A 25435-nucleotide genomic window follows, 5' to 3' on the forward strand; every position below is an offset into this window, starting at 1 on the left:
ATCAGAACAGCTATTTGACAAATATTTCTGGCTGTTTGGTTTTGGGAATAGGCTGGGGAAAGGGAGAGGTGGTGGAGGGCTTTGGTTTAGGATCTCCAAGGTGGCCTTCAGGACACGCGACAGCACAGAATCGCCGAGCAGAAACTTATAGCCAAGTTCTGCACACATGAGTGCGGCCTCAACCGGGACCTGGGATTCATGTCGCATTACGTTCATCCCCCACCATCTGGCCTGGGCTTGCAAAATCCTACCAACTGTCCTGGCTTGAGACAATTCACACCTCTTTAACCTGGGGTTACCCCTATCTCTGGATCTGTAAAGACTTAATTACCTGCAAATGCTCGCATTCTAAGCATTGTCTTGCATCTTTGAATTTGTCGAAATATATGTTTCTGGAATATACCTCTTCATTCACCTGAGGAAGGAGCAGTGCTCCGAAAGCTAGTGTTTGAAACAAATATGTTGGACTTTAACCTGGTGTTGTTTGCCTTCTTACTTTGGTTTCGGAGGTGGATGACAGGCCATGGAGCTGAGCAACAAGTTACTTACACTCCCACGACTTAAACTTCCCTGAGAAGAGGTTGAGGGTCGATGACAGAAACAGACAAAGGAAAAAGGAAGATAATTACTTATTTTTTAAAAAATCAAACAATGCAGAACACTGCACACCTGTTGGTTTTATTTTAAGTGATTCCCCCACTCCAGCTAAACTAATGTTGATGTGCACTACCATGAAATTCAATGCCACTCATTCATTCCATCCCCCCAGCACGATCCACTATCAGTTCAGTGAACTCACTCTGAAAAAGCTTCCTGTAGTGGGACTCGTCAGGTGACGTCGCCAACCTTCTCTGTCAGTGAGTCCTAACTTCCTAGTTTGTCTTGTGTTTGCGATGTGGTGGTGAAGCAGCAGCAGTAACAGCAGCACCATGGTTCAGTGAGTGAGCGAAGCAGAGTCAGGAGCTGCTGCTGCTGCTCCCTTAGCCGCAACAACAGTCTGCGCCGGCTTCCCCCGCGGCCCGGGCACAGGCAGACAGAGGAGAGACCGGCCGGGGCCAGGGGCGGGGGGGAGGAGGAGGAGGAGGAGGAGGGAGCCGCACCGAGATGCCGTAACCATGGACTGTAGACTGAAGTGAGTGAATGGGGAGCTGGGTGGGTTGAATGGAGCGCTGGGGACTCCCGCAAAAGGGAAGAACACCTGGCTGGGCTGGATCGGGACTGGGGGGGGCTTGCTGCAATCGGCGGGAGCATTGGCTTTTGTTGTAGAGCAGAAAGCGTCTGTGCCTCTGCATCTGCTGAAGTCTTGAGGCTTCAGGCCTGCATACTGTCTGCCAAACCAGCTTGATGACGGTGAAGGCTGAACGTTTCATGTTTAACCAGGATGTACTCTCGGAACATCAGCACTATCTGGTTCACAAAACAAAAAGAGTCTTCAGTCCTCTATAGACTTGCAATTTTATCTTGTATTTCACACAAATCTATGATTCTATGATTACATTTTGTCTTATTATTTGTCAGTTACATAAAAAAAAGAAGCACCCGTCTGGGACAAATATTAGTAGCAAGGTGATTATTAAGTATCCTAATTCTGTTTGAAAATATGCCACGTTTTGATAGTTATGTTAAGGCCCTGTCTGAACTAGTAAAAAAATATCTGAGGATAGTGTAAGCAGTGTGTGTCAACAGGGTAACCAGGTAAACAAAACAAAAAATTGTGAAAATACAAAAACTAGAGCATTTGGAATTTATTAAAATGGTGTGTTCAAAAATCTCAAACGGATTGGTCTTGATTTAATAAATGGAAAAGCAAGGGCCAACAAGCAAGCTGGTGTATTTGAGCCAACTGTGGTCAAAACCAAGAGTCTGAAATTTTCAACAGAAGCTGCAATTACCATCCTTCGCCTTGATGATCTTGGCATCATTCCTCCCAGGATGCACATATTCAGAATCCACTTAAGCGACGTGCTGTGCCACAGGAGTGGGCACAAGAATCAACAGATTTGGTTCTCTTCTTTCAACTCTGTTCAGTGATCTCCAAAAAGGAGAGAATATTGGCAAGCAACCCATGTTTGTCACAGTAGATGTCACAGACAACACCTCCCTGCCACTCTTTGCTAAATGAAACCTGGAGTGTTGCTGGGGAAATTCTCTACCAGAACCATCTTAATAAAGTGAGGGAAGTGATGACCAACAAATGCACTTTTAAAATTCTAGAGCATGCAATGAAAAGATGAATTTCCAGCGAATTTCTGCCAAGTCTGATCAGGAAATGATGTGGATTTTGTGGACTGTGCTGAAATTATACTTGGTGTTGTTTCTTTGTGGTTGACAAGAAAGGAGGGGGTGTTGGTTGCTACATTGTGTTTCCTCACGCTGGGAGAGTTATTTTTTCAACACTTTTATTAGAAATCATTTTCAACAGAGTGCAGTAATCTGTATAATGATGGAAGCAGAAATGAGTTGGTCACCTTTCAGTCTGGGCTCATCCATACCTTGAAATCAATGGTTGTCTCAGATTATCAGTGGTGTCCTGGTCTACCATTTTGCAGGGTTGAAGGCAAAATGTGATGTAAAAAAAAATTCACATGATGTGGGTGTCGCTGGCTCGGCCAGTATTTTTATTGCCTGACCCTAATTGCTCTTGAGAAGTAAGAACAAAGCACAGGAACAGGCCCTTCGGCCCTCCAAGCCTGCGCTGATCCAGATCCTTTATCTAAATCTGTTGCCTATATTCCAAGGATCTACTTCTCTCTGGTCCCCGCCCATTCATATATCTGTCCAGATGCATCTTAAATGATGCTATCGTGCCCACCTCTACCAACTCCGCTGGCAAAGTGTTCCAGGCACCCACCACCCTCTGCGTAAAAAGACTTTCCACGCACATCTCCCTTAAACTTTCCCCCTCTCACCTTGAAATCATGACCCCTTGTAATTGACACCCCCACCCTTGGAAAAAGCTTGTTGCTATCCAGCCTGTCCATACCTCTCATAATTTTGTAGACAAAGGTGGTAGACAAAGGAGAAGGTGGTGATGACCTGCTTCTTGAACTACTGCAGTCCATGAAGTGTAGGTGCACCCATCGTGCTGTTAAGGAGGGATTTCCCAGATTTTGACCCAGGATGGTGAGTGATTTGGAGGGGAACCTGCAGGTGGTGGGGTTCTGATGCATCAGCTGCCCTTGTCATTCTAGGTAGTAGAGGCCGCAGATTTAGAATGTGTCAAAGGAACCTCGGTGAGTTGCTGCAGTGCATCTTGTAGGTGGTGTACACTATCGGTGGTGGAGGAGGAAGTGAATGTTTAAATTGGTGGATGTGGTGTCAATCAAGTGGGCAACTGTGTCCTGGATGGCGCAGAGCTTTTTTGAATGCACTGCTGCACTCATGCAAGCAAGTGGAAAGTATTCCCTCACACTTAAAAAAAAAAACGCATTTTATTCAAACTTGTATCAAAGTAGGTTACAGCAAATAAACACCCCAGGAAACATTCTTCCCAACAATCAACTATACAGATCTTACTCCTTTTTCAACCCCCCCTGCGATAATAGCTCCTCAAACACGGTCACAAACATCCCCCACCTTTTCTCAAACTCCCCTGCGGAGCCCCTTAACTCATACTTTATCTTCTCGAACTGCAGGAAGTCAGACAGGTCACCCAACCATGCTGCTACCCCCGGTGGCGATGCCAACCGACACTCCAGCAAAATTTGTCACTGTGCAATCAGAGAGTCGAAGGTCAAGACATCGGCCTTCCTCCTCTCCATGAGCTTCGGCTTCTCTGAAACTCAAATATCGCCACCAAAGAGTCCAGGTCCACTCCCTCCTCCACTATCCTGGCTAAGACCGCGAACACACCCGCTAAGAATATTCCCAATTTTTCACAACCCCAAAACATGTGCGCATGATTTGCTGGCCCCCGCCCACACCTCTCACACTCATCTGCTACCCCCTGAAAGAACACACTCATTCTCGCCCGAGTCATATGCACCTTGTACACCACCTTAAACTGTATCAAGCTCATCCTTGCACAAGAGGAGGTCCTGTTTACCCTTCGCAGTGCCTCACTCCATACTCCCCAATTGATTGCCATTCCCAACTCTGCTTCCCATTTCTCCTTGATCTTCACCACCTGTTCGCCGCCCTGCCCCCCCCAGCCTCTTCTATATATATCCCCAATTCTCCCCTCCCCTTCCACATCCAGAAGCAGCAGTCGCTCCAGCAGGGTGTATCCCAGCAATCTAGGGAACCCCTTCCAGACCTTTCATGCAAAGTCCCTAACCTGAAGATACCGGAACTCACTACCCCTCAGCAGCTCTGCCCCTCTCCCTTTGCTCCTCCAGACTGGTGCACCCTTCCTCCAAATACAAATCCCTCACCTTGACCAGCCCCACTACCCTCCACCTCCTATATAAATTATCCATCCACCCCGGCTCAAACCCATGATTCTCGCACAGCGGCGTTAGCACCATCCCTTCCATCCTAAAATGCCTTCTCAGCTGATTCCATATCTTCATCGTGGACTGCACCACTGGGCTCCCGGAATACCTACTCAGAGCCATTGGCAATGCTGCCAGCACCATAGCCCTCAAACTAGACCCCTTACAAGATTACTACCCCTTCTCCTTCCACCACCGCTGCACCTTGTCCACATTTGCCACCCAATAATAATGAAACAAGTTTGGCAACGCCAACCCCCCCTGCTGCCTCTGTAGCAGGGTCCCTCCCCACCCTTGGCACCTTCCCTGCCCATACAAAGTCAGAGATGATTGTGTCCAATTTCCGAAAAAAAGCCTTTGGTATAAAGATCGGGAGAGCCTGAAAAAGATAAACAAGAACTTCAGCAGAATATTCATTTTCACCACTTGGACCCTCCCCGCCAACGTTAAGTGCAATGTATCCCACCTCTTAAGATACTCCCTCGCCCTCCTCCACCAACTTCTTTAAGTTCCACTTATGGAGCCCCGTCCATTCCCTCACTAACTGAATCCCCAAGTACCTAAACCTATCCCTCGCTACCGTAAATGGCATCCCCCCTAAATTAGCCCACTGTGCCAGCTCATTCACCGGGAATACCTCACTTTTCCCTACATTCAGCTTGTATCCCGAGAACCCTCCAAACCACCCCAACAGCCCCATAATCCTTCCCATACTCTCCAACGGATCCGAAACATACAGCAAGAGGTAATCAGCATAGAGCAACACCCGATGCTCCCTTTGTCCCCTCATTATCCCCTGCCACTCTGCCGACCCCCTGAGAGCCATCGCCAATGGCTCTATGGCCAGCGCAAACAGCAGCAGCGACAGCAGGCACCCCTGCCTCATACCCCTGTGTAAGTCAAAGCTTCGTGAGCTCATATCATTAGTCCTCACCCTCGCTCTTGGCGCCACATACAGCAACTGCACCCATACCACAAATCGTGGCCGAAACCCAAACCTTCGAACAAGTACCGCCACTCCATCTGATGAAATGCTTTCTCCGCGTCCATGGACACCACCACCTCCAGTACCAGATCTCTCGACGGATTAATCACCACATTCAACAGCCGTCTTATATTACTCGCGAGCTGCCTGCCCTTCAGGAAGCCTGTTTGATCTTCTGCAACCACCCCCGGGACACAATCCTCCGTCCTCCCCGCCAACAATTTAGCCAATACTTTCACATCCGTGTTTAATAGTGATATGGGTCTATACGACCTACATTCCACCGGACCTTTCCCTTTTTTTGGGATTAGTGTGATTGCTGCCTGCTTCATCGTATCCGGCAACTCCCCCTTCTCCAGTGCTTCATTAAACGCCCCAACAGATGTGGTGCCAGGTCCGCCGCAAATTCCTTATAAAATTCTGCCGCGTACCATCCGGCCCAGGGGCCTTCCCCGACTTCAGACCCCTGATACTATCCAGCACGTCCCTCAGCCCCAGGGGCTCCTCCAACGCCTGCCTCTATGCTTCCTCCATCTGGGAAAATTTCAGCTTGTCCAGAAACCACCCCATGTCCCCCTCCTCTCCTCCTGGGTCTACCTCATAAAGTCCATAGTAATACTCTCTAAATGCCTCACTTATCTTCCCTGGCTCTGACACCACATCCCCAGTCCCAATCTTCAATATTTCCCTGGACGCAGCCTGCCTCCGCAGCTGGTGGCCAGCATGCGGCTCGCCTTCTCCCCATACTCGTATTGCACCCCTCTTGCCCTACGCAGTTGCCCTACCGCCCTCCCCGTTGTCCGCCTGTCAAATTGCCCCTGCAACTTTTTCCTCCTCGCCAATCCCTCCACGGTGGGCACTGTTGAATATTCCCTGTCCACCCCCACTATCTCGTTCACTGGACGGTCATGTTCTGCCCTCTCCATATTCGCACAAACTGTAAATGAGATGATTTCTCCCCGGACCACTGCCTTCCGTGTTTCCCAAAAAATGCCCGCCGACACCTCCCCATTCTGATTGAACTCCACATAATTCCTAATCGGCAACCGCATCTGATCACAAAAACCTCCATCCGCCAACAACCGAGTCAAACCTCCACCCTCGTCCCGTTTGAACCGAATATCCAGCCAGTGGGGTGCATGGTCCACTTCAGGAGCCTTGTCTAGCACCCCTTCTGCCACCAGTCTCGCCAGCATCCTCGAAACATACCTCATGGCACTCACACCTTCCACTCCTTCAGGCAGGCCCACTATTCACAGGTTCTGCCTTCGAGGCATTCTCCTGCTCCTCCAACTTTGCCCTCAATGTTTTACAGAGGTCTCCTAGGAGCCCCACCTCTGCCTCCAGAGCCACCACACGATTGCTGTCGTCCGAGGTCACTCCTTCAATTTCCCGAATCTGTGACCCGTGCACCTCCAAACACCTCTCCATCCGCTCCAAAGTACTCTTCAGGGGTGCCACTGATTCTGCAATGGCCTTTGCATGATCCTCATGCATTTCTTTCCTCGGTTTATGGAATTCCTCCTTGATAAAAGTAATCAGTTCCTGTATCTGGGGCCTCACAGCTTGCCCCTCCCCCGCCTGCATGCTGGAAGAGACTGTCTGTGAAGCACAAGACTGTTTCAACTTTCCAGCCAAACCTCTCACTGTTTTCTGCTGGGTCCGGTGATCAGAAGACATACCATCCCGGGGTAAAGTACTCCTCTAACATTCACCTATGCCTTTTCAGCAAAATTCCACCCGGATCTGGGGAAAAAGGGCCCTTTTCTGTGACTTTGAACAGGAACAGCCCTTTGTGACCAATCACTCCATGGTCACAAGTGGGAGTGATTCCATCGCACTCCTGACTTATGCCGCGTACCCCTGACTTATACCTGGCCAGCTTAATTTATGCAGGGAATCTGCTAATGATTTCTCCGCCCCCATCATTGGGGAAGCTCATACTCCCAAAGGAATGTTGGAAGTCCATTAGTCCCCAGCCAGTGGTAAGCAGGCAGGTTAGAACATCTCCCCCCTCCCAAAAATCCAAGGAATTCACCGAAGACCCTGGCGAAGGAGGGCGTCGGACTAGTTTTGCCGCAGGCCGGACACCATTTGCACGAGGCGCTGAGTCGGGTGGCATGTAACGAGACGGAGACCGGCGCTTCCGTGATGAACGGCGTAACGGTTGTACATCCACGGCCCGTGGGCCTGAGAATTCCCCCTTTGAGGGGTCCTGTGTCTCCATCTCGGAGTCTGCTGCCTCCGTCATCTCGGCGTCTCTATCTCCACATGGTTCTGCAACGACCTGCGCAGGCTTCGAGTGCGGCACCAGAGGAAGATCGTGAGGAATACTTTCCACTGTGTCTGGTCTCTGTGGCTGTAGAAATGAGCTCCGGGGGCGGGGAATCTTTGGAAGGCATGGTCTTCTGGACCGAACGTTGTCTACATGCTTGTGCTGGAGACGACCCTGGGCTTGCACTTGCTAAGAGATAGGGCCCGTTTGATGAAAGATTACACCAGCAGCAAAATTCCAAACGAACACTGGGTCACCGGGTGCAAACTGCCGAATCGGCCGATGCCGAGAAACACCATGTGCCTGCTGTTCTTGTGTGCAGCGTACTTTTGCGCCAATGTCCGGGAGAACCATGCTAAGGTGGGTGCCAAGTCTCCGACCCATTAGGAGTTCTGTGGGAGCTACCCCTGTCACCTCATGTGGGGTGGTTCGATATGAAAACAAAAAAAAAAAGAGTCAGTCTCGTGTCCATCAACCCAGAAGACTGCTTCTTTAGGACTTGTTTGAATGTCTGCTCTGCGCGCTCCGTCAACCCATTTGAAGCTGGGTGGTGTGGGGCAGTGCGGATATGGCGTATGCCGTTCATCTTCATGAACCTCGCAAACTCCTCACTTGTGAACGGAGTGCCATTGTCCATGACCAGCAGCTCGGGGAGGCCATGCGTACTGAAAGACAAAAAGCATCTCCTAGATTGTTGCACAGGACGTTGTGCCTACCATCTTATGTACCTCTAGCCATTTAGAGTGGGCATCGATTAATAGAAGGAACATGGATCCTTGAAAAGGGTTGGCGAAATCTGCATGCAAGCGCGCCCAAGGCCGCCCCTGGCCATTCCCAGTGATGTAGGGGTGCGGCCGGCGGAAGCTTCTGATGCTCCTGGCAAATGGAGCAGTTTTGGGCCACCTTCTCAATGTCGGTGTCGAGGCCTGGCCACCAGACATAACTCCGGGCCAACATTTTCATTTTGGTCACACCTGGATGCCCATTGTGCAAGTCTCTCAGTATCAGCTCCTGTCCTTTTTCCGGGACAATCACATGCGTCCCCCACAAGAGGATGCCGTCTTCCACACTAAATTCTGACAGCTTGGAGGAAAATGCCCGCAACTCGCCTGGGAGCTGTCTATGCTGCCCACCATACAGGGCTATGTGCCGAACCTTTGACAGGACTGGCTCCGTCTGGGTCCACTCACGGATCTGTGATGCCGTGACAGGCAAGGTGTCCATAAAATGTAGGGTTGCAACCACCTCACCGATCATGGGGGTCGACATGGGGCCGGTCGATAAAGGCAATCGGCTCAGTGCGTCAGCATTCGCCGTCTGGGTTCCTGGTTTGTGCTCCAGAGAATATTCGTAGGCAGCGAGCAACAAAGCCCAGCGCTGGATCCGTGCGGAAGCAATGGGTGGTATTGGCTTATCCTCTCGGTAAAGTCCCAGCAGAGGCTTATGATCAGTCACGATAGTGAAGTGGCAGCCATACATGTACTGGTGGAAGCGTTTCACCGCAAAGAGCACTGCCAGGCCCTCTATCTGCGCGTACTTTATTTCCACTGCAGTCAATGTACTGGAAGGCAAAAGCTATCAGCCACATGACCCCGTTCTCCATCTTGTGGGACAGGACGGCCCAATACCATACGGGGATGCATCACATGTGATGAGCAAAGGCTTTCCAGGATCATAGTGGGTTAGTAACCCAGACGACGACAATTGTTGTTTTACCCGCCGGAAAGCGGTTTCTTGCGGCTGACCCCAAACCCAGGTGTGATTCTTCTTCAGCAGAAGGTGCAACGGGGCCACCGTAGTTGCCAGATTGGGAAGGAACTTCCCATAATAGTTTACGAGGCTGAGAAAAGAAAGAAGATGCGAAGTGTCAGTCGGGGCGGGGGCCTGTTGAATTGCGTGCACCTACTCGGCGACGGGGTGCAAACCTTCCCGGTCCACCCGATAACCCAGGTAGACTACTTCCTTCACCTGAAAGACACACTTTGTGTGACGTAAATGGACTCCAGCATCCGAAAAGCGTCGAAGGACAGCCTCCAAATTTTCTCAAATATTCCTGCTCCGATGTCCCTGTAATCAAAACGGCATCTAAGTAGACAGCGACAGTAAACCTCTTAAAATGCCCTCCATGACGTGTTGCAAAATAGCGCAGGCAGCGGGTACGCCAAAGGTGTGTATTAATCGTTACATATGGCCAGGAGGCAGGGTCCAGCTCCAACTGTAGGTACGCATGACATATCTAATTTTGTGAAAGAGAGTCAGTCTGCAAGCTTTGCGCTGAGATCCTCTATGTGAGGCATTGGATATCGGTCGAGTCGGGAAGCCGTATTCACTAAGTTTATAGTTGCTGCACAAGTGAACTGTGGCATCTGGCTTCATTACAGGTACAATTGGTGCTGCCCAGTCAGCGAAACAGACGGGCCTGATAATACCCAAAGTCTCCAAACAAGTGAGCGCCCCTTCTACCTTCTCTAGCAAGGCATAAGGCACCGGCGCGCCTGGAAATAGCGCAGCTTGGCTCATGGTGCGACTTGAATACGGGCTACGGCCCTTTTATTTTCCCCAAACCGGGCTGGAATACATCTGGGTATCGTCCTAGCACCTCAGTCAACCCTCCAGAGTGGTTTGGAGGACGTGCTGCCACTGCAGCTGCAAATGGCGCAACCAATCCTGACCCAACAGGCTGGGCCCTTGGCTGCGCACCATGATAAGTGGAAAACGCCCCTCCTGGCGTCCATAAACAACAGGGGTCATCGTAGTAGGTGTAGGTGGCCAACCTGGCCTGTGTGTCGGTTAATTTAAGGGTCTGTATACCCTGCTTGATGCGGTCGAATGTCTTCTGGGCGATCAGGGAGACTGCTGCGCCAGTGTCCAACTCCATCTCAAGCTGGTGACCGTTGACCCGTACTGTCACCTTAATGGGAGCCACATGGGGAGCTGCCATACAATGCAGCTGCGAGTAGTCGCCACAGGTTCATTCAAATGGAAGGTACGGCCCCTGGGCTGGCCCCAATTTCTGTCGGAACGATGGCGCCTCTGGCACCCCCAGGACCGGCGTCCGCGATGGGGTCGGCGCCCACATGTCTGACACGGATATGCCTCCTCATCCATTGGTTTTGGAGAAGGCTCCCTTCGGGGAGGGATGTCCGGCAGCCACTGGCATCGATCCAGATGTCGCCTCATCCAAGGTACCGCAGGGTTGCAGGGGGCGCTTTCGGATGAAAGGGGTTACGCCCCAAGGCATGCACCTCCATTCCCTGTAGCTCCTGCACTCCTCGTTCCGCGCTCTCTCGGGACAATACTATTTGAATGGCCTGTTGAAAAGTCAATGTTGGCTCAGCTAACAACTTTCTCTGGGTGGCCGCATTGTTAATACCGCAAACCAAATGGTTGCGTAACATTTCTGACAAGGTCTCCCCATAGTCACAGTACTCCGCAATCCTGCGTAGCCTGGATAGAAAGTCGGCAAGGGATTCTCCTGGGGTCCTCGCAGCGGTATTAAACCGGTAACGTTGGACTATCGTGGACAGGGTTGGGTTAAAATGTTGCACCACTAAGTTCACAAGTTTTGGTGTCCGGCGCAGCTGGTTTCGTAAGGCTCCCAATCATCCCAAACGTATGCGTGCCGCAGGCGGTGAGCAATATGACCACCTGGCACTCGTTTTCGGTGATGTTGTTTGCCAGGAAATAGTAATGCATCCGTTGTGCGTACTGGTCCCAGCTTTCCAGCGCAGCCTCAAAAACATCCAAACGTCCATACAGAGGCATGGTGTAACAGAAAACAACTTCCAACCTGTATCCAACAAAAATCCAGGGAGGTAGCTTCAGCAGTGTAGACAGCTATCCACTTTAACCCTCATCACCAGTTTTGTGAGGGCCACAAAGAATCCAGCACAAGTTGAAGGATAGAAAGAAATAACACTTATTTACAATAACATATATACGCAACAGCAGCAGCAACTTCCCTTGCTGCTCACTCTCCTCCAGCCGGTTCCAAACTGGCCAGCTTTATTTATGCAGGGAACCTGCTAATGATTTCTCCACCCCCCTCATTGGCGAAGCTCATACTCCCAAAGGATTGTGGGATTTCCATTAGTCCCCAGCCAGTAGTAAGCAGGCAGGTTATAACAGTCCTGAAAATTGTGCAATCAATCAGTGAACATTCCCACTTCTGACCTTTTATGATGGAGGGAAGGTCATTGATGAAGCTGGTTGGGCCTAGGACACTACCCGGAGGATCTCCTGCAATGATGTCCTGGAGCTGAGGTGATTGACCTCCAACCACCACAATTAATCTTCCTTTATGTCAGGTAAGACTTCAACTGGTGCAGAGTTTTCACCCTGATTTCCAGTGACTCCAGGTTTGCTGGGATGCTTGACTGTGCACTGGCTCAAAAGCTGCCTTGATGTTAAGGGCAGTCACTCTTAGCTCACCTCTGGAATTCAGTTCTTCTGTACATGTTTGGACCAAGGCTGGAATAAGGTCAGGAGCTGAGTGACCCTGGTGGAACACAAATCGAGCATCAGTGAACAAGTTATTGCAGCTTTATAGCACTGTCGACAAACTTCCATCATTGCTGATGATCGAGAATGGGGTGGTAACTGATTGGATTGGATTTGTAAGGTTTCATGTGTCCAGGGTATATCTGGGCAATTTTCAACATTGTCGGGTAGATGCCGATGTTGCAGCTCTACTCCAACTGCTTTGTCTTTAAAAAAAATATAAAAATAAAAAAATTTCAAAAACATGTCAAAAACAAAAAATAACAAGAAATCAGTATTAACAACAACAAAGAGAAAAACACACTAACCCCCAAAACCCCCCTCCCCCCCCAGTAACTACAAAACGAAGAAATAGATAAACACCCGGCATATTCAATAAACACACATACACATTTCTCCCTTCCCCCGAAACAATCCCGCCCCCCCCCCTCTCCACCCCCCCCCCCCCCCCCCCCCCCCTCCCCCCGGGTTGCTGCTGCTGCCGGCCTATTTTCCTACCGTTCTGCCAGGAAGTCCAGGAAAGGCTGCCACCGCCTAAAGAACCCTTGTACTGATCCCCTCAGGGCAAATTTCACCTTCTCCAATTTAATGAACCCCGCCATATCATTGATCCAGGCCTCCACGCTTGGGGGCCTCGCATCCTTCCATTGAAGCAAGATCCTCCGCTGGGCTACTAGGGACGCAAAGGCCAGAACACCGGCCTCTTTCGCCTCCTGCACTCCCGGCTCCACTGCAACACCAAAAATTGCGAGTCCCCAGCCTACTCAAACTGCTTTGTCAGGAGCGTGTCAAGTTTCAGAGCACAAGTCTTCAGTACTATTACTGGGATGTTATCCAGGCCTTTGCTGTATCCAATGCCTTCAACCATTTCTTAATATCATGTGGAGTGAGTTTGCGCAGTAAATTGTTGATTGTTATAATGCAAAGTCAACGTGACTTTAACTCAGTGGTTTTGCGGCTAATGTGAAATACTGCATTAGCTGTGACTGTTCTGCATTTTGCTGTGCAGCTTTGACTGCTTCCTTGAGGGACCACAGTGAGGCAAGAAACATTCCAAATTGTTGGATGTAATTTGGGGTTGCTATTTGAGAACCTAATTTTTACTTGGAAAAGTGATACTTGCATTTTCTCACATTCTTGTGTTCAATCAAAATTCTTATGAACACTTTCATTGTACCTATCCTTTCCTCAGAAGAAGGCTAAATTTCTGGTGATGATGATTGCTACCAGGGAGCAAACGTAAAGCTTTTCTGATCGTCGCGCTCACCACTGCTTTTGAAATTCTATGTACAAAAGTGAAAAGTCTGTTCCATGCTCCACATAGCTGAGCTTGGTGCTGCTACTGGAATAAATATATACCAGTGATGACACTTTGCAGTGATGACAACTTACAGATGAAGATGTTGGACTGTACATGCTCCTGATGTCCTGTCCCTTTTCCACTTGAGGTGACCAACAGAATGAATATGGCAGTTTACTGTCAGGGTGCCAGGGGCACTGCCAGACTGGCAATGCCAAGATGCCTGGGTGCCAGGTTGGCATTGCCAATTATATTAAAGCAGCGGACCACCTAGTCTTGCTTCTGTCCCCATTTGATATCCACTTTGGAAATAATTGAAGAGACACTCTTTCTGATTACATGTAGTATTTTGTTCAAGTCTTGCGTGCACTGACTAACGCGTTCATAAACTGAGTGAGTATTAAATTCCATCCAAAAAACATTTGGGGCAGATGATCATTTGACTTTTTCTATTTGGATGTCTTGAATCGAATGGTGAATCTGTAAACTAAACCTAATTCTGAATGTCAGAATTCTATACCTCCATTGCATTCGGTAATTTTGGAGGTTTGGTTTTTCTTCTCCCTGCCAATGAAAGAGACTTTTCATCCCTTTGGAATTTGTTTCAAATGCAACGCTACTGTTTAAATTTAGTATTTGTAATTAAAAGGCAAACATAGAAAACACATTCTACTGATTCACTAACGATGCTAAATATTATGGGAAGTGTACTTTGTTTCTTGTTAGTATTGTGTTAGAAGCCTGCTGGTTTATAGATATCCTGGGAGCAGCTGTTTGTTTGGTGCAGAAGTCCTCCCGCTGTGATAGTTTGCAAAGACTTGAGTGAGGGCGGTTGGTTGAGCAGGTACTTGCATGCATTATGTCACAGGGATAGGGTTGGCAGTTTCTAGATTCTAACCTTAACTCATTGCTACATAACATAAAACTCAGAAATCAGGGACCAGTGACACATACCAACAAGTGCTGGTTATCTGCATTTAGGGTTATGATTGGGAGGTAGAAGACAGCGAGGAATTAAAGTCTATTTCCAAAAAATGGCAGAAAGTGACCAGTTGTGTTGTCCAGAAATCTGTACTGTAAACTCCACTTTTTAGATTGGGAGACACAATAAATTGTGCAGATGGGAGTAAATAGATTAATAGATTAAATGAGAGGGCAAAACCGACACTATGATGCTCTGTCAGGATCCGAGAGAGGCAAATGCGAGTTTTTGTCTTAAGAATGAAAAATAGGAGAAGTTGCTAGATTAGGGTGCTCCTGTACATGGATCATCTCAAAGCTAGTGAATGCTACAAAAGTAATAAGAAAGGCTAACAGGATGTTGGCAGACGTTTGAAGGATGTTGGAATGTGAAGAAAAATTGAGAGTCAGCCTCTGTCTGGAGTAGTGTGTTCAGTGCTGGAACACTTTAAGGGTTGCAGCACAGACCCATCAGAATAATAGCAGTGTTGAAGGGTTAAGACAGGCTGCATAAACTTGCCATGTTTTTCCTTGGGTTTATAAGAGTGAAGGATGATCCAATTGAGGTAAATAAAATGATAAATGGCGTTTGACAGGATGGATGAAATGAATCAATTTTCTTCAGGTGGGTAAAATCAGAACAAGAAGGCATAACTTTAAATTAGAGCCAAGAGTGAAATTAGGAAGTATTTCTTCACATAATGGATAGTAAAAGTCTGGAACATAATCCCACCGAATGTTAGATCGAGGTTTAGATCAGTGATGGGTTTTTAAGAGAGGCTGTGGAAGAATATGGTCAAAAATGGGTAAATGGAGTTGAGATGCAGATTAGCCACGATCTAACTGAATGAGGGATAGTCTAATTGGTCTGCTCTTGGTCCTACGTATACACTCAGTTGAACGTACCTGTTTTTAAATCCATTGCATCTGTACTGCTTTGGGATACCATGAAATGGTAACCTGATTGAAAGATCATGACTTGAAAATAAAATGTGAAAATTGGGGTGAGAGTATGGTGTCATGCCAGGTTTTGGTAAAATGTTTGTTATGTTAATTTTCACATCGCTACTCAGTTTAATTATTCTTGTCAGTAGCTTGAGGTGATAAAGCCACATGCTCAAGGCATTGAATCCGCTTTTTACTTTATTTCTTTCACAGAGAGAGCCCAGAAAGAACCTTTGACCTGGTCTTCAAGGTGACTTGTCCCACTTCTGAAAATGAAGGTATCTTACATCTTGCGTCCTATCAGGGGTTTGATATTTTGTGCCTAGTGTTAAAATGTTGAAGAATTGTCACTGACTTGTTTGCTGACATTACTACTTTGATTTCTTGTGGCTCTGTCTCATTAACTTAGTTCCTGTAGGATTACCACACTACATCCAGATGAAATGTTGATCTGAAAAAATGTGTTCTTACTGAAAATGTTTTTAGAAGAGAATTTGAGATTAGTCTCTCATTCAAGTTGTAAGTTCTAAGGACGGTGGTTCTGTCTGGGGAAACAAAACCTCTCATTCTGATCATATCTCATATAGGTAGTCTTTTTATTCCACATTACTTGAAAATTTACAGACATAAAATTTAATGTTACATATTGCAAGCATAGCCTGTTTTTAAATTTTATTGTGAAACAGATTGGACAAGTATTAAGTAACTAGATCAATTTGACTGTTTTGCTGTCCTTTCTAGTGCATGGAATAGATGCAATTTGAAGCATGTACTGATTTGGAGATTCAATGTGAGGAGGTGACTGATCTGGTGGATGTAGAAATGCATTGAATGCGGTGTACTTTCAGCCTGGTAATACAACACAGGACTCCTTGTATGCGAAGAAGTAGTGTGCTGGAGACAGAGCTGAATGAACCTACACCAACATCAGATTTAAACTCTAGCCCTGCCATATCCAGTGGTGAATGGTGGTGGACAATTGAACAACTAGCCGGAGGAGGCAGCCCCAAAAACATCCTCGGCCTGATTTTTGGTAGAGTTCAGCATATCTTCAAAAGACAAGGCTGTAGAATTTTCAACACTTGCCAGCCAGTCCTAAATGCTGAGGGAGGTCCCCAGCATCATAGATGGCAGTCTTCACCCCATTTCATTGATTCCACATGATGTCAAGAAATAGCTGAAGGCGCTAGGTGCTGCAAAAGCTATGGGCCCTGACAACATCTGTGCTGCAGTGCTGAAAATTCGTGCTCCAGAGCTAGCTGCAACTTTAGTCAAGCTGTTACAATACAGCTGCTTAATTTGGATTGCACCAGCGGCACTCAGTTTCAGACCTCATTAGAGCCCTGGTCCAAACATAGACACAAGTTGAATTCCAGATCTGAGGTGGAAGTGACTGCGTTTGACAGCAAGATAGTGTGTGACAAGGATTCCTAGCAAACTTCACATCAATGGGAATCTATCGGGGTGGGGGAGAGAAAGTTTCCGCTAATTGAAGTCGTACTGTGCACAAAAGAAAAAGGTCTCCAACAATAACGACCAATCATCTAGGCCTGAGGTCATTGCTGCAGGAGTTCTTCTGGGTAAGCAAACCTACTCTCAGCTACTTCAATGACCTCCCTGCTATCAGACGTGAGGATGTCTGTTGATGGTTGCAGTGTTCAGTACCAGTAACAACTCCTCAGTACTGTAGCAGTCCGTACCTGCATATAGCAAAGACTACAAGCTTGGGATGTAAATACTGTGGCTGCAAGAGAAATCAGAGACTGGAAATTATGGGGTGCATAACTCACTTGCTGACTCCCTAACGTCTGTCCAACATCTACAAGGCATAAGTCAGGAGTGTGGTGGAATATTCTCCACTTGTCTGGACGAGTGCCGCTCCAACACTGTCTGTGCAGAGTCTGCACATCCTCCCCATGTGTGCGTGGGTTTCCTCCGGGTGCTCCGGTTTCCTCCCACAGTCCAAAGATGTGCAGGTTAGGTGGATTGGCCATGATAAATTGCCTTAGTGTCCAAAATTGCCCTTAGTGTTGGGTGGGGTTACTGGGTTATGGGGATAGGGTGGAGGTGTTAATCTTGGGTAGGGTGCTCTTTCCAGAAGCCGGTGCAGACTCGATGGGCCGAATGGCCTCCTTCTGCATTGTAAAAAATTCTATGTAACAACACTCCAATAGCTTGACACAATCAAAGACATAGCCACCTGTTTGGACTCCATCACCTTCAACATTCACTCCCTCTATGATCAGCATACAGTGGAATGTGTACAGACCAAGAACAAGATGCACTGCAGCAACTCATCAAAATTCCTTCAATAGCACCTTCCAAAATTGCAACTTCTTTCACCGAGAAGAACAAAGTCAGTAGACACGTGGGAATGTCTCCAGTTATAAGTTCCTCTCTCAATTGCCACCCTGACATAAAACTGCATTACCGTTCCTTTTTTGTTGCTGGGTCCAAATCCTGGAACTCTCCTAAAAATATGCAATATTTGAGTCTAAAGGGTGTTTAAGCAATGTAGAGGGTGCAACGCAGATTCAATAAGATGCTCCCTGTATGAGAAAATAAAGTGATTAAGAAAAACAAAAATTTGGATTGTTATGTTGACACAATAGTTATTCCTAGGCGATATGATTGTACCATTCAGAGTGGTTTGAAGCAGACGGTTTCCAAGGAGGGAGGGACCTGGAACATAGGTGCATAGATATAAGATTCAGAAATTTAGGATGGAGAGCAAGAGAATTCTTTTTTTTCTGGCGGTCTGTCAACCTTCTCTAGTTTGTGATTGACGCAGGGATAACAGAAACATTTCACTTAAATAGTTGGGTGAAGGAAAGAAGGTCGGCGAGTTAAGATGGATGGCACAGTGAATGGCTCCCTTGTGGAGGATGATGACCAACATGGACTTTTAAGGTTGCAGGACATGTTTCCATGTTGTAATTTCTCAGTAAATCTAGGTAGATGCTGTTCCATTTTTCATTGTAATGTTAATTTCATTTCCACAGTAAACCACCAACGAATAGGAAGTATATCTTTAGTAAAATAGCAAGTGGAAGGACTCAAGCTTGTGCATTTTCTGTTCCCAAAGACTTAAGCGAGTAAAGTACAGTGTGGAAATGAGACATTTGGAGTCTTTTTATTGGTTCTTTTAAATGTTTAATTGGATTCCCCACATTGTCATTTGCTTCTGGTCTGAATTGTTGATGTGTTATCCCTGTTTGGCAATTCACTGTTTTACTTGCTGTTTTCCTGTAATAATTACATAGAATTACATAGAATTTACAGTGCAGAAGGAGGCCATTCGGCCCATCGAGTCTGCACCGGCTCTTGGAAAGAGCATCCTACCCAAGGTCAACACCTCCACCCTATCCCCATAACCCAGTAACCCCACCCAACACTAAGGGCAATTGTGGACACTAAGGACAATTTATCATGGCCAATCCACCTAACCTGCACATCTTTGGACTGTGGGAGGAAACCGGAGCACCCGGAGGAAACCCACGCACACACGGGGAGGATGTGCAGACTCCACACAGACAGTGACCCAAGCCGGAATCGAACCTGGGACCCTGGAGCTGTGAAGCGATTGCGCTATCCACAATGCTACCGTGCTGCCACGGTAATCTGGACAAGAAGCACAAAGCTTAATCAGTGAAGCTAAGAGCTTAACATTTTTTAATAGAATTTGAGGATGAGCTGTGGTTGTTCGAATTGCTTAACCTGCAGTTAACTGCAGGCATTTGACAGCAGCTGGATGTACAGGTGGCACATTGAAGTAATGGATTTGAAAGCGTTGGCTGAGGTGGGCTGTTTCTCAAAGTTATTGTATGGTGCAGTTCATCATAGTTCATGCAGTGCTGATATCCTGACGGCCTTGTCCGATCTGGCTGAAGTGAAAAATGTATTTAGTTACGTTTCCCACCAGCAACAACACCCACCCCTACGCTTTCCAAGTACTCTTCCCCTTCCTTTTGGATTATCAAATTAAAAATAAAATAGTGAATATCTTCTGGATCTGAAGACTTTTGTTTACTCTGTTCCTGCACTTTAATGACTAGGCTTAAAGGTGTGTCTGGAAGCAGTTGTCAACATGCTGTAACCTGCTTTTGTTGGCTTGGCAATCTCTAGATTAGTGTCCCTGCTGGTCCAATATGATTATTTCTAACCTAACTTTGAGTTGCTGCAAGTGCACTGATATTGTTAGTAATTTTGTTGAGTAACCTCATGAGTAAAGAGCTAAAACTGTATAATAATTCTGTATATTTTAAAATATTCAAAATACTTTTCCGTTAAGCACCTTTTCTCGCGTATTTCAACACCATTAGCCTCCCTGGCACTTTTCAGGTGGCAGAGAGAATTCCGAACATCTTTCTTTCAGCATTCCCCATGAGATATGTCTTTGGAAGAGCCATTGTTCTTTATTATTGTCCCTTTCCAATTTCATGCTAATTTATAAAGTATTCCATCAGTTTGTTGGGCATTTTGTTGGGTCAGAAGGATGCTGCCGTGCGAGTGCCTTCAGGTTTTAGTATTGACGGCAATTCCATTTTGGAATTTGAAAACCCTGCTTCGAGTGCCATGACTGCAGGACTCACCGAGGTTAAAGGGCAAAGTTGGATTCAGGTATCACACTTGCTCTTTTTAAAAAAAAAACAATAGATCAGAGGAGGAAGGGAGGACTGAGTAAGAGAGGTTAAGAATTCAGCAGTTATGAGTGTCGTGTTAGGCACACTGGTCGAACACTGGATGCAGCTTAGATCAGAAAGTTACTCCAGACCTTGAAGTTAGTTCAATCTGGTTTATTGAACTAATAGCACAGTTAGCAGAGTTGTCTGTGAGTTCGACTCTCTGCTAATTTAAGTGTGGTTACTCTGTCTAACTGAACCAGACTAGCTCTTAGCCACGTGGCGGAGGTGTGAGATTGTAACAACACCCTTGACTGACTCTCTAGATGTTCATCAGTGGAAAGAGGCGGATTGTGAGTGCCTCGTGTCTTTTATAGTCAGATCCCATCCCTGAGTGTCCTGTCTGCTTATTGGTCATGTCCTGTTCTCTGTGTCCATTAGCTGCTTGTCTGTATATCATTGTATGTGTCTGCATATCATGACAATGAGGACCTACGAGAATGAGAAGTTTTACAACACCAGGTTAAAGTCCAACAGGTTTGTTTCGAATCACCATCTTTCGGAGCACAGCTCCTTCCTGAAAGCTAGTGATTCGAAACAAACCTGTTGGACTTTAACCTGGTGTTGTAAGACTTCTTACTGTGCTTACCCCAGTCCAATGCCGGCATGCCCACATCTAGGAGAATGAGTAAGAGTTGGAGCATTTGGCCTTGATCTAAACATAGTTGCAGTGAAGGGAATTTAAAGGCAGCTTGTTATGAGCTTGAACATGAGGAGACGATACTTCAGAGTCACAGCGATCATACTTGACAAAGATTGTGATTCTGGGGAAAGGGGTTGCTAGTTCGAATTGAGAATGATTTCTCCTCAGTCGGCAATCTTCTTTGAATGTGTTCAGAATTGAGCTAAAGATATTAAAATAGGCTCCCGTGAGTTGGAGCTGTGATTGAACAATTTAAAACTTGTGGCATATGGATGCAATTGTAAATTCAATTAACTGAGAAATTACCCCTGCTTTTTCTCCTCCCTCTCCACCACCCCTCCCCAAATCCCACAAAAGAAATCCAAAAGCATACTTTGTTGGGCAATTAAGCTGCTGTCTACTGTCTACTGACACCGTGGTATTGCGTTTTCCATTTGAATAAAAAACGACCAAAATTGACCTTCCATTTTATTTTGGTGTTTGTTTGAATGAATATAGTCAGAAAGACACACCCACAACTTTCTGGCTCTCTGACAGTGTGTGGGTCAGGCGCATTGTGATCTGAGGTGTGCCTTTGCAACTACATTGTTTTGTCCCTGCTGTCATATTGGGGGGAAGAAGTCCTGATGTACCCGTAGGCAAAGACTGTTGTGTGCTAACATATGATTCATGAGGGAGGAAGGGGGTTTGTTTTTCCTGCACTAAAATGTTAACAAGCAATTTTAAATTAAGTAGTACAAGAATATTCCTTTTTGTTGTCATGTGGTTGCTGTGGCTGCATACAAAACTGCAGTTAGAGCAGTTCCACAACTGACGAGACTACCCGGAAGTCTGTGTTTTAACAGTTCACTACATCATCTCTCTTCAGAGAGACGCTGTGGGGTTTGCACATTGTTCCGTCTTGTATTGCTGTTCCAAAAGTTTCAATGTTATTTTTAAATAATTACGACGTATACAAACAGCTGCAATTGATACGTTTTGATTGAACTGATTTCAACCAGCTGGTTATTGTAGTATTAGAATTGTTCTCAGAACAAACTACTTGGGTTCTGATTGCTGCGCTCTTTCCTGTAACTGCCCCAAGAGAGAGAGTGTGTGTGGGTCCGCACCCTCTTAGCATGTGGCTGGTATGGACATTGAGTGTGATACCTCCCCTGTCAAATTGGTGGAAATATGATCTATTTTGGTTCGGAAGCGAAGATGAATTTGGCCTTTTGGTTGATGCGCGCCAGCACAAATTTTGGCTCCAGAGCAGTTTACTTTTTATAACATCTCACCTGGTGCGATATTTGGCATTCGGTATGCAACAAAATGTTAACTTTACAGTTTTTGCTGTGAGAAAAGAATTATATTTAACCCTCCAGTGTAAAATGTGTTTACATTTAAGATAGTTTGACAATTGCAGCCTTGTGGTAGTCAACCTGCCCTCAGGGTTTCTAAATGTGGATGATGTACAAACATCCAGAGTCGCAACACGACGCCAATGCTAAAAATAAACTCTTAATGAGGAGTCTGATGTGCATACTCTATAATCTATTGTTTATCGAACCCATCATTAAAGATTGGCCTTTTCACTGATGGACCTTTTTTATGACTATAATGTGCTGGTTGTCCTTAAGTGATTAAGATAACTAGTATACAATAGGTTCGAGTGATTTTGTCATAACTCCGGATTTCTGTTGGCATGGCTTTTGAGGGAATTTTGTTACTGTTCTCAGGATATGTTGGTTATGGTGCATGTATTACCCAATCCTGGTTGTCCTGGTGGCCGCCACCTTCTGAAATAATTGTTGTCCTCCTGGTGATTATGCTTCTACAGTAAAACGTTGTGTTACATTCGTCACATTCTAAATCTGCTGGGGCGATTCTAGAATCGAGGGACTTTTGGAAAGCGATAACCAGAGCATCTACTATCTCTGCATCTCCCTCTTTCGAATCCAAGGATCTAGACCTTCTCATCCTGTGTATTTGTCTGAATTTAGTCGCTTAATTTTCCCTGTTTTTCTTTGCTGATATTAATTACCTTTAAGTTCCTTGCTCTTGGGGGACTTGGCATTATGTAGGGAGAAGATGTGCACAAGGCATTTTGCCCATTTCTCCTCTTAGGTTTAGAAAACCCAATAATTAATGGGATCAGGATCCTATATAGGTGAAATGCCCAGAAAAATCAGGTGGATAGCCGAATTTTGTTGATGGAATTGGAGGCCTCTCTGAGCTTGTTGGCAGGGAAAATGGCAGAGGCAGCCTCTAGGGTTCCGGCCACTCCACTCAGAGCCGAGAGCTCTCAAGGACCTTGATTAAAGAATTCGATAAACACTGGTGGGTTGTGTCTGAGGACGTCTGCAAATCGATGAGGGAGGCCTTGGCTTTCATCTGAGTGTCTCTGGAGAAGACTAATGAAACAATGAAAGCCCATGGAGCCACGATAAAAGATATGGAAGTGGCCCTTTCAGAAAACAGTGATCAGATTGCCTCACTGGAAGCAGAGATATCTTTGGTGGCCAAAACGATTACAATGCTCCTGGAGGCGAAGTGTTTGAATCGGGGGGGTTGACAGCAGGGATGGGAGGCCCAATGCCCATGCAGTTCTTTGCAGAGACGTTTGATAAGATGATGGGGGAGGGTGGATTTGTGTCGTGAGTTGGACTGGGCACACCTACATTCCGGCAGAGGATGGTCCTGAGGATCCACCACGTGTGGTAATGGTTAAGTCCCATAGCTTCAAAGGGAAAGAGCAGGTTCTGACATAGGTGAAGGGGCATCATGACTTCAAATGAAAAAGCCATGGCCATCTGATTTTACCAAGATGTGGAGGTGGAGCTGGTGTAAAGAGGAGGGCTGCATTCAACAAAGCCAAGGCCGCCCTGTACAAATGTGGAATCTGATTCGGTGCGGTGTACCGGCGCGATTAAGAATGGCTTTCAAGGGAAAGGACTATTTATTTGATGTGCTGGGAGAGGCAGACTCTTTTTTTATAAAGTAACACGGGTTGGGCGTGCTGTGATTGAGTTTCTTGGGTGTTGAGGACGGGCGTGTTGAATTGTTGGGGTTCCATGTTTATTTTGGCATTTCCCTGTTCTTGTTTGGGGTTGAATCTTTACAGATTGGGCTTGGGTTTAGGGTTTAGTTAAATGTGGGATTCTGTTTGGATTGTTATGAAAATATATAGTTCCCTGACCGAGCGCAATGGTTTATGCGGTTTTAATATTTTGTTGTTTGTTTTCTTTACTCTAGTTGGGAGCCGACTTGTTAACCTAATAGGTGCGGTGTTGGAGGGTTGACTGCAGCTCATTTTAGAAGTTTTTTTTGATAATGAGCTAAGAATTCTTGTTTGGTTTAGGCTTGTTACATGTAGATTTTAGTTGTTTATGTTCGCCTTGCTGCTAGGTGTATGTGTATTTGAGCATAGTACCCGAGGACGAGGGTGGGGGGGGTAGTTTGCTGATGGTAACTACAGACTTTTCTTTACTTAGTCTTGTGATTTGGTTTGGATGCCATCTTGGGTGGGCCTGGTTGCTGTACCTTTTAAATATCGGTCAGGTAATCTCTCTTGGTGGAAATGGCTGACTCTGGATTGAGGGTTTGGGCATGGGAGACCCTAAATTTGATTGGTCACCTGGAATGTCACTGGGTTGAATGCCCCAGTGAAAAGGCCAAGAGTATTTGCTAATCTTAAGATTTTAAATTCTGTTGTGGTGCTTTTGCAGGAGACTCATTTGCGAGTCAGAGACCGGACAAGGCTGTGGAAGGGGTGGGCGACTTTCATTCGGGCACCGAGGGTAGGGTCCAGGGTGTGGCAATATTAATTAATAAAAGGGTTCCGTTTTCTGCCGCTAGAATCTTGAACTGCTCAAATGGCAGACATGTTAGTGCCTGTGACTCTGTGATGGGCACTCCTGTGGTTTTGGTTAATATCTATGCTCCAAACTGGCAGGATATGAATTTTATTAATCTGCTGGCATCCTTCCCTGATTTAGATTCGCATCAGCTTATTTTGGGTGCAGACTTAAATCGTGTTCTCAACTCTAGTCAAATCTCTGACTCCATCATGGGTGGCCAGAGCTTTTTTGTTTTCCATGGAACTGATTTAGGGCGGGGGGGGGGGGGGGGGGGGGGGGGGGGGGGGGGGGTGGGAAGGGGAAGTTAAATCCTTGGAGCTTTTTGCACGCAGGTGTGATGAAAGATTTTTTATTTTTCTCACATGTGCATCAGGTATATTCGTGGATCGATTTATTTATTTTTTGTGTAGTGGACCGGTCTCTCGTCCCTCTTGTGGTAGCAGCTGGTTACTTTGCGATTGTGAATTTGGATCATGCCCTCCACTTTGTTGATTTGTCACTAGAGTCAGATCCCTTCTCAGCGTCCGCCATGGAGATTGGACATGGCGTTATTAGCAGACAAAATATTTTGTAAAAGCATGACCACTGCCATTGGGGAATAGATAACATTTAATAAAAGTGAGTCAATCTCACCTTTTCTTCTGTGGGAAGCCCTGAAGGTGGTCTTCTGGGAGATTACCTTCTATGAAGGTTACATGGTGAAAACAGCGAGGGTGGAGCAACAGAGGCTGGTGATGGACCACCAGTAAATGCCTCATCCCCGAAGTTGTTGGCAAGCAGGAAAAAGCTGCAGACACAATTTGAGTTATTGTCAACAGATGAAACGGTGGGCCAGCTCCGATGCCCGAGGGGTATGTTTTATGAATACTGGGA

General features: G+C 46.5%; 1 protein-coding gene across 2 annotated transcripts in view; it reads left to right on the forward strand.

Annotated features, from left to right (window-relative positions):
- Positions 1–863: 863 nt before the first annotated feature.
- The window catches only part of dennd1b (DENN/MADD domain containing 1B), a 393500-nt gene continuing 368928 nt past the window's right edge, over positions 864–25435 (forward strand). For both annotated transcript variants that reach the window (XM_038794858.1, XM_038794860.1), the window contains exons 1-2: positions 864–1132; positions 15612–15676. In XM_038794858.1, coding sequence (XP_038650786.1) covers positions 1116–1132; positions 15612–15676 — 82 coding nt within the window. In that variant the 5' untranslated portion in view covers positions 864–1115. The remainder of the gene's footprint in view (positions 1133–15611; positions 15677–25435) is intronic.

This window comes from Scyliorhinus canicula, chromosome 4 (assembly GCF_902713615.1).
Source record: "Scyliorhinus canicula chromosome 4, sScyCan1.1, whole genome shotgun sequence".
Lineage (NCBI taxonomy): Eukaryota > Metazoa > Chordata > Chondrichthyes > Carcharhiniformes > Scyliorhinidae > Scyliorhinus > Scyliorhinus canicula.